Here is a 10,000-nt window from a genome sequence, read left to right as displayed (position 1 = left end):
TAAACTCGCCAAAAATACCTAAACCTGCATAGTGTACCTTTACAGTAACACAGCAATACCTAGTATGGCTAACATAGCAATATCTAGTATGGCTAACATAGCAATATCTAGTATGGCTAACATAGCAATATCTAGTATGGCTAACCCTTTTCTGTGACTGCAGTTCCTCATTGGTAGCGGTGGGTCTGAACAGGGAACAGGTACGGTATGCTGGGGAGAAGATGAGTTAGCTAGTACTTAAAGTAACACCAAAGAACTTTGGTGCTACTTTCGCATGCACGCTATTTGTTTATCCAGCACCGGCTTTGCAAATAACAATGTCCACAGACAAGGTAGAATATTTTGCATGACTTATAAAAGTACGATGTATTGCGACATCAGATGCAAGTCAAATGTGTAGTTTCTTATGTCTCATTCTATCGAACTACAGATCCGCTACCCGATCTGGCAAACTTACATAGTCTTGGTTATAACCGATAGAGGGCCGCTGGGTTTAATGCAGAATTGCCGTTCACCCTGTTACGAGTTGATGAACCACTGAAACGATTTTGGAAACATTATTTTAAGGTACAAAAAACTCTTTGGTGTTGCTTTAATCTCAACTTCTGAATTCCAATTCTCACAGAGAAAGAGTCACATCATTCCCATGTGAAACCAACATCATTCCTTTAAAGAACACACAGTCAGGATGGAACATCCACTTAAATCAGTAAAAACACCAAATTAAAACTCTGCAGTCTAACTCCAAGCACTGTGGAATAATCAAGCAGAAGAGGAATAACATGGAATTACCTTTTCTGCAAAGGTTTGTTTGCTAAACAACGCTAAACACGGGGAGTGCAATTACATTCAAATGCTTTTGGCAGGTAATGATTACATAATAGACAGGTTCTTCTGCAAACGGTCACAGCCTATCCTAATGGATTTGGTGTGTGTGATTCAGCTCAAGATGTATATTCAACAGGGGAGGTCTTTGAGTAAAACATGTCAGCTGATACATTCGACTTTGTTTTAGAATTGCCTCACTCTGCCATCACCAGAGGACCACGCAATAGAATGTAAATAGAAATGACATCAACGTTTAGCTGAAAAGGTGTGTTTCAATTAACATATTTCAGTCCATTTATACAGTAGCTCGGAACTTCTCAGAACCCTCCCCTCCCATGAACCTCACCACCTGCCCTTCACAGAGGTGGATGTGCAGCAGCAGCTGGCCAGGTGCAAAGTTGGCAAGGCACCAGGGCCAGACGGCATCCCAGCAAAGGTGCTGAGGTGCTGCGCAATGGAGCTCTCCCCCATCTTCCACTCCATCTTCTGGTAATCCTACAGGACAGCAACAATACCCACCCTCTGGAAAACATCAACCATCACACCTGTACCCAAGAAACCATGCCCCTCAGAGCCCAACCACTTCTGTCCAGTCGCACTCACCCCAATAATCATGAAATGCATGGAGAAAATCATACTACAACTCATCTTACCTACTGTCAGCACACAACTGGACCCATACCAATTTGCATACCGGCCAAAAAGGGGGACAGAGGACGCAGTGGCATCCCTTCTCCACTCCCTCCTTCACCACCTCCAGACTCCCCATAACTTTGCCTCAGTTCTGTTTGTTGATTTCAGCTCCGCATTCAATACAATCCAGCGCCATCAACTCACTAATAAAACTACAGCACCTGAATGTCACCCCTCCCCTCATCCACTGGATAAACAACTTTCTCAGCAACAGGCCACAGACAGTGAACATAGGGACAACAACATCATCAACCATCATCCCCAACACTGGAACCCCCCAAGGTTGCGTACTCAGTCCCTTCCTGTACACACTTTACACAAATGACTGCCAGAGTTCACTACCCAACACCACTTACTACAAATATGCAGATGACACAGCCATAGCAGGACTACTTACAGACAACAGTTCCATCACAGCCTACCACCAGTCCATCACAGATTTTGCACTGTGGTGCTCTGATAACAACCTCCAACTCAACATTGACAAGACAAAAGAACTGGTCATTCATGCATCAAAATCACCCCCTGGACTCACTCACATCACCATCCATGGCCAACCAGTTGCACAGGTCAGCACTTTCAAATATCTTGGTCTCACCATTGACAATAAGCTAAACTTCAATGAACATGTCACCATTACACAGAAACGTGCGCAACAGAGACTGTATGCAATATGCAAACTAAAACCTTGCCCGCACCATAGTAAGCAGCCCTGACCCTCCCCTGAACCGGTTCTTCACCCTACTCCCATCTGGCCGCAGATACAAAGCCCTGGACTGGAAAAAAGCGCACTATAAGAAAAGTTTTGTACCCCTCAGCAATCACTGCACTAAACAAACTCCTGTGACAATCATCCATCCCCCCTATTCTTTTGTGTTTTATGTTGTCTGCACTGTCCACCTTTTTGCTTGTTTGGTGTTGAGGAGGGAGGGAACTGGGGGGGAGAGGGGTATGGGGTGTGTCATGTTATACGTTATATGTATGAGGCTGTGTATATCCTGCATGGAATGTAATAATGATATGTGTGAAAAAGAATATCCTTACAGGACAATAAAAGACTCTATACTCTATACTCAGAGATGTATTTGTGGACAGGCCTAGAAGCTCTTCCTAAAACGTAAGGTAGTATTATGCACTATACTGACCATAATGAGGTAAGTAATCAGCACTGTAGGCCTATTATACTGTGAAAAGTCCTTAGAAGCCGGATGAGTCAACCCAAACTCTACACACTTTGTAAAATGCTTTATAATACATTGTTATAACTATGTAATCGCCCAAAGGTTAGGACTGTCAAAAGATTCCCCATGCAGCCAACTACCTTTCTGCCTTTCTCAGCTGGAGGTGGTAAAATCTGAAGTTATGTAATGGCTCCTCTACCCTCTCTCCCGTGATGGACAGTAAAGCTATTAGTTATAGCCCAGAGGAAGAGACACACAGGGGGGAAAAAAACACTCTGATACGAACCAGATTGAGTTCCGCAATAGGTAATTTTCAACAGCTTGTAAATGAGCTAAACATTAAGTATTTCTGCTAGAGCCGTGGAAAACGGGACTTCATGAACACGTGACTGTGACTCACGCCACTCCCTTGTTCTTCAAAAGTGTATAATAACCTGGAGAGCCGCACTTTCTGCCCAGGCAAATGTGCTGCCAAAGATAGTACAGCAACTGCATCGCCATCACTGCTTTTATTCGGTTAACTCAACTTGGAGAATGACAACACGTGTTAAGTTAACTTTACTATAAATTACAGGAAGTGTATCGAGCGGAAGTTTTGCTGGCGCCAAGCATTCAATATTGCGTGCCTGCTACAACTGAAGACATTTTCAGCACCAGATCGTTGGTAAGTCAATTTCTCAGCATCTTGTCCTATTTCATATTTAGCCTACGCATAGCTGTCTGTTTTTAATTAGCGTCACCGTTTCATGTTTACGTTTATTTTAAAGTTCAGTGGATTTACTTTAGGATGACAAAAGCGGGGACGATTATTTAGACATTTTAACAAGTGGCCCCCGGTTTATGACAGTAGGCTACATAATGTCCTTTGGTGGGCTACATAGCAGGTCATATGTTCTCTATAAAAGCTCCTTTGTTTTCATTACGTTGTTAAAAGTTGTTTCTTTGTATATGCCATTCACTTTTGAGCTGACACCTGTCACTACTGCAGTCTATCATTTTGAGTTTACATCAGTCACTATTGCAGTCTGTCATGGTAGATAGCCCATGTCTAAAATAGACAATGTGACAGGTATGGGTCCCAAGAGGCGCTTTGTAGCCTTGGTCCTACAGCACCTGTAGACACACGTGTGAATCAGAAGTCTGCAGGAGACAACGCCGGTCTCTATTCCATGACCATGAATAAGCCTTTGCACCATGTAGTAGCCTATAGCACATTAAACACGGGGAATGCGTAGGCTAATTAATATTCTTGTGTTGGTTGTTTAAGTCCATTGCGTTTTTCGGAATGTGGTCAGTGTTTATTAGCAACACAAAACTGGTGGCTGGACCTTATCGCCTTATTTTAGGCGGCTTGTCGCCTCGGTATTCTTTTGATTCCGTGTAGGCAAGTTACATAAGAGTCTGCTAACAAGCCGGCACTATAAAATTGAAGTATTTTCAAGAGCATAATTAAATTACATGCTTAATGAACCAGTCGGCTTTATTTTAATTAAGCCGTCCCTGCATGGCCTGGCCGAGCCAGCACTAAGTTCATGTTTCCACAATTCCTCTCTCAGAGCTGCCAGTCTGGCTCAAATTAGTTACAATTAGAAAGCCGCGACTGGAAATGGCAGAAGACAATTTTATTACTTTCCCAGACTATTTATAAGAAAACACCAAACAATGTGACCATTCATCAAAACAGTCGTGGGCATAAACGTTTTGGGCTGGATGGAGTGTTTGTCTGTGGTCGGCCTTAGGGCATGTTATGATCCGCAGACTCTGTGTGTGTGTGTGTGTGTGAGGGGGGTTCATGTGCTCTTATAGATTTCATGGATGTCTTTTTTATGTCTCTCTCTTCAACCGTCTTTGATTTGACTGCCAGGGTAGGCTAGCTGTCTTTTGGCATGCAATGAAATAACTAGTGATCATTTGGAATAATTGGCTAACCTTCACTCTCAAACAGCTGAGGTGACTAGATTGTTCTGGAGTGTCAACACTTTCAGTCAATTATTGTCTACAATATATTTTTTTCGTGACACCACAAAGTAAGTTTGTGCCAGTGTGAGTTTATGCACCCTCTACTAGAATAGAGCGGTAGGTCTACTGACAGAAGTATAAGTAAGTATAAGTATACTCTTTTGATCCTGTGAGGGAAATTTGGTCTCTGCATTTATCCCAATCCGTGAATTAGTGAAACACACTCAGCACACAGTGAACACACAGTGAGGTGAAGCACACACTAATCCCGGCGCAGTGAGCTGCCTGCAACAACTGGGGAGCAGTGAGGGGTTAGGTGCCTTGCTCAAAGTTCGAACCGGCAACCCTCCGGTTACAAGTCCGAAGTGCTAACCAGTAGGCCACGGCTGCCCCCATCTGGCTAGCAGCTTGGCCTTTGACATGTCAAGGGGTCACTGACAGAAATCATCGCCACTGTGTCACCCAGATCCCAGGACTGTCACCAGTAAAAAGACCCTTGGTTATCTGGACGGGTGGTTGGAAAGCTGTGACGCCGTGCTTGAGGGGGTGTTGTGGGTTTGATGGGATGTTGGTGGGCTGTGAGTGTGCAGTGGTGGTTCGGTACTCTCATGCATCCTCAAACACAAACACTCCTCCAGGTCACTAATTATGTTTTGTTTTTGTTTGTTTGTTTGCTTACTCTTCCCTTCATGATGTGACAGATCGTTGTTTACTCGCTCTGCGTTTAGGCACTGATACAAAAATGTGCCGTGTTGTTTCTATATATAAGAAGTGGTTTCACTTGATTATATACATAACTTCCATTGGTTTGGATTAGTCACCTCTCTCAGCACCTCTCTGTCCCCTTTCCTTCCAGAATGTTCCATCCATCTTCACTGGAGCCTGTTACACAATGGGAGTCACCGCAGCAGTCATAGCCTCCACCAGCCAATCCACACCTTTCTCCAAACCCACTATACGCAGATAGCAATTGGCATCGTCCCATTTCCTTTCCCCTCCACACCACAAGAAAGGAACAGGACAGAGTGTTTATTTAGTCTCCCTTTTACCTGAAAAAGTCTATTTATTTAGCACACCGCACACACACCACTTACCTCAGATTTTCTTTCAGAAGAAGAACGTAAGCTATTTACAAACTGACATCTATTTAATATTTAACTTTAGATTACTATAGATTATTTAAAAAATAAATTTAAATCACCAGCACAAGAGATTATTTAAAAAGAAATTTAAGTCACCTGCACAAGAGATTATTTAAAAAGAAGAAAATAAAAGTCCAAATAACTGCAGAAATGGAATCTACAACACTAGCTGCTCTGGCAACCACGGCAACCTTTACAATTGCCACGGCGACAGACATGTCCGGCTACATGTGGCTGCTGATTCTTGGCTTCGTCATTGCCTTCATCCTGGCATTCTCGGTGGGTGCCAACGACGTGGCCAACTCCTTCGGCACCGCAGTGGGGTCAGGGGTGGTGACCCTTCGGCAGGCCTGTGTGCTGGCCACTATATTTGAGACGGTGGGCTCCATACTCCTTGGGGCAAAGGTCAGCGAGACTATCCGCAGCGGCATCATCGACCCGCGTATGTACAATGGCTCAGAGGCCACGCTCATGGCTGGGTCTATCAGCGCCATGTTCGGTGAGGGGCCCTTCTCAACAACAGTCACACGCTAACCGACATATTTAGAAATCATTAGAATCTCCACATATTTAGAAATCATTAGAATCTTCACATATTTAGAAATCATTAGAATCTCCACATATTTAGAAATCATCATTAGAATCTTCACATATTTAGAAATCATTAGAATCTCCACATAAATTTAGAAATCCATCATTTTAGAAATCTCATTAGAATCCCACATATTGGAAATCATTAGAATCTCCACATATTGGAAATCATTAGAATCTCCACATATTTAGAAATCATCATTAGAATCTCCACATATTGGAAATCATTAGAATCTCCACATTAGAATCTCCACATATTGGAAATCATTAGAATCTCCACATATTTAGAATTCATTAAAGGATCTCAATAAATGGTGCCTGTCAAGAACACAATTGTTGATACTTAGATTAGTCCTGGCCTATTAACAATAATAGTAATAGCAATTGATATGTAATAGAGTAATATGAATGCCAATCTGTGTGTGCATGTACAGTACTCACATGTACTCTCTTGTAGCAATTGATCATACAGTGTGACTTTTGAAAGATAAGTATTTAAGTGTGCGTTGATTTCTGATTGGTCAGTTTATTTCCCATAAGGCTCTGCTGTGTGGCAGCTGGTGGCTTCCTTCCTGAAGCTGCCCATCTCTGGAACGCATTGCATTGTGGGAGCGACCATCGGCTTCTCCATGGTGGCCAAGGGTCCCATGGGTGTAAAGTGGCTGGAGCTGCTCCGCATTGGTGAGTCTCACACACACACACACACACACACACACACACACACACACACACACACACACACACACACACACACACACACACACACACACACACACACACGGAACACACAGCTGCCCCCGCAGGGACTTGAAGCTGAGCCAGAGCTCAGCCAGAGCTGGGTTGGAGTTCCCATGGCTGGAAACGGCTGGGCCTGCCAGCTCATCCTCCTTTAAATCAGAGATGAAAGTCCCATTTGTGACTGTTTGTTTTTCAGGTCGTGGTCGTCGTATTTACAGTAACATGCTGTATGTTGCAGGACATGTTCTATTTTGAGGACAGTACATTCTGAACTGAATGAGGGGCTGGTAGACACACACACACAAACACACACACAAACAACACACACACACACACACACACACACACACACACACATTCCATACTGAGCTCCTGGTTCTGAGAAAGGTGTCAGGCCTATATGGGCAGATAGCAGGGGCAGGGTAAACATGCTACACACACACACACACACACACACACACACACACACAGCCATACCGACCTCCTGGATAGCAGGGGCAGGGTAAACACTACCCTGCACTCCTCTGATCCTTATCACCCTGTGTCCAGATGCCATGACCAATTTGCAGGCCAGTGTGAGGGGATATGGGTCGGGGGCAAACGTGCCATGGAGATTATGTAACTCTCACTTTCTTCTCTCTCTCTCTCTCTCTGTCTACCTCCTCTCCTCTCCATATCTTCCCTCTCTCTCTCTACATCTCTCCCCTCTCTCTCTCCATCTCTATCGCTCTCTCTCTCTCCATCTCTCTCCATCTCTCTCTCTCTCTCTCTCTCTCTCTCTCTCTCTCCATATCTTCCCTCTCTCTCTCTATCACTACCCTCTCTCCATCTCTCTCTATCTCTCTCCATCTCTCTCCCCTCTCTCCATCTCTCCCCCTCTCTCTCCATCTCTCTCTCTCTCCTTCCCTCTCTGTCCCACACAGTTGCCTCCTGGTTTCTGTCCCCCCTGCTGTCTGGCATCATGTCTGCTGTGCTCTTCTACTTTGTGCGCAAGTTCATCTTGAATAAGGTACGATGGCAGCTTCCACTACGTCTCAGATTATGTGCACTTACATACACCATTTTATTGATTATTGTTTATGTACTTAAATACACCATTTTATTGCTTATTGTTTATGTACTTAAATACATAATTTTATTGATTATTGTTTATTTGTTTACGTACACCATTTAATTGATTATTGTTTATTTACATACATACACCATGTTATTGATTATTATTTATTTACTGGTGCGTTTTTTTTGTCTATGTCAATGTCAAAGATTCTAGAACAGAGCGCTGCTCTAGAATCTTTGGTCAATGTCAATGAAATGTAGCAAGGGTGGGACCAAGTCACTGTTTGGCAAGTCACAAGTAAGTCCCAAGTCTTAGCACTCAAGTCCAAGTCAAGTCCCAAGTAAATACAGAGAAGGGCAAATTCGAGTCCAAGTCCAAGTCTCATCAAAGCCAAAATTCGAGGTCCAAGTCCAAGTCCCAATCTTTTTCAAGTCCTGAACAAGTCATCAGGTACTCTTCACTTAATAATGGCATTATTAGACTATCGATCATAATTTTAACACTTCCATCTAATCCACAGATTTTTTTTATAAATACAGATTAAAATATGTTCAATGTTTCTGTCTTGAAATCTTTTACGATATATGCATGCGCATACAATATACACATGTGCATACCTGAGTAATCTGTACAAAACGGATAGCTACATGACAAATATATATATTGTTTTTCCAAATTGCGGAGCCCACTGTAAGTATGAGTAATAATTTGACTGATGGCATTTCACTGCGCTAGGCCACAGATTTGCCTGCAAACAATTTATTAGGCTGTCTGCCAGTGGTGACTCATAAGGGAAGCCAAGGTCAACACTTTTATATTATTTAAATGATAATAATGACACAGTAATTTTGTTTTAAAGTATTCATTTCTTAAGAAATACTACACATTTGATGCTGTTTATCTCATTTGTAAATGGTGCACTGTCACTTTAAGCCCATTGTGTGCCACTGTCCACACATTCTCATAATGATCTTTTTTTTACCAGCTCCATTCCTATGGCTAGTCCACAAACTCAAACATTGTTTGTGCCACATGTATAGCACAATATTAACAATGATAAGCATGATATTAAGTTGGCACAAACAGCTTTCATTCCTTTGGAAATAGATGCATGGATGACATGATGCTTGCTTGACATTTTCTGTTTGCAATTAAATGTGAATTATGAGCCTGGTAGCCAGTAGCCACCTAGCTAGCTGAGTGGAATGCGTTTCAATCGGCATATCAATGTGCTTCATGTAAACAAATTATTGAATAGGCCTACTTCAAGACTCACCATTTCCATTACACTCAGGACTTGAAAAGTATCATCTTTATGTAACATGCTGTTGGTGCATTTTGACATTGTAAACGTTCTCTAACAAGCGTGCAAATCAGTTTGCAGTAAAGCTACTAGTTATTGGCTAAATGTTGGTCGTTTCTCTGTCTCTTGGTGCCCTACACACAGTGCGTAACGCATGTGGGGGTAGCGGCAGCACTGAACTGTGCTCTGGACTGGCCGCTTGTCTCCGCTATTTTTTTTATTTTTTTAGTCGCGGAGGGAAAGCATCTCTGGGGTGACTGGTCCATGAACTGGAAATTTAGTTTTTGACTCGAGACATGTCAAGTCGTCACAAGTCAAAGAGGCAAAGTCCGAGTCAAGTCTCGAGTGAATAGTATTCAAGTCCAAGTCGAGTCGCAAGTCATGCTGAATTTTATCAAGTCAAGTCTGAAGTCATTAAAATCATGACTCGAGTCTGACTCGAGTCCAAGTCATGTGACTCGAGTCCACATGTCTGAAATGTAGTGTTGCTGTGGCAATACTGGCAATA

At 42.9% G+C, this 10,000-nt stretch overlaps 1 protein-coding gene across 1 annotated transcript in view; it reads left to right on the top strand.

The window, feature by feature from the left end:
- Positions 1 to 5,609: 5,609 nt before the first annotated feature.
- The window catches only part of slc20a1a (solute carrier family 20 member 1a), an 18,350-nt gene continuing 13,959 nt past the window's right edge, over positions 5,610 to 10,000 (top strand). Inside the window, exons 1-3 of the mRNA XM_048243291.1 lie at positions 5,610 to 6,302; positions 6,935 to 7,075; positions 8,056 to 8,141. Of these exons, the coding sequence (XP_048099248.1) occupies positions 5,954 to 6,302; positions 6,935 to 7,075; positions 8,056 to 8,141 (576 nt within the window). The 5' untranslated portion in view covers positions 5,610 to 5,953. The remainder of the gene's footprint in view (positions 6,303 to 6,934; positions 7,076 to 8,055; positions 8,142 to 10,000) is intronic.

Source organism: Alosa alosa, chromosome 5, assembly GCF_017589495.1.
Source record: "Alosa alosa isolate M-15738 ecotype Scorff River chromosome 5, AALO_Geno_1.1, whole genome shotgun sequence".
Lineage (NCBI taxonomy): Eukaryota > Metazoa > Chordata > Actinopteri > Clupeiformes > Clupeidae > Alosa > Alosa alosa.
Note: the sequence above shows the minus strand (reverse complement) of the source record. Positions and strands in the feature narration are given on the sequence as shown.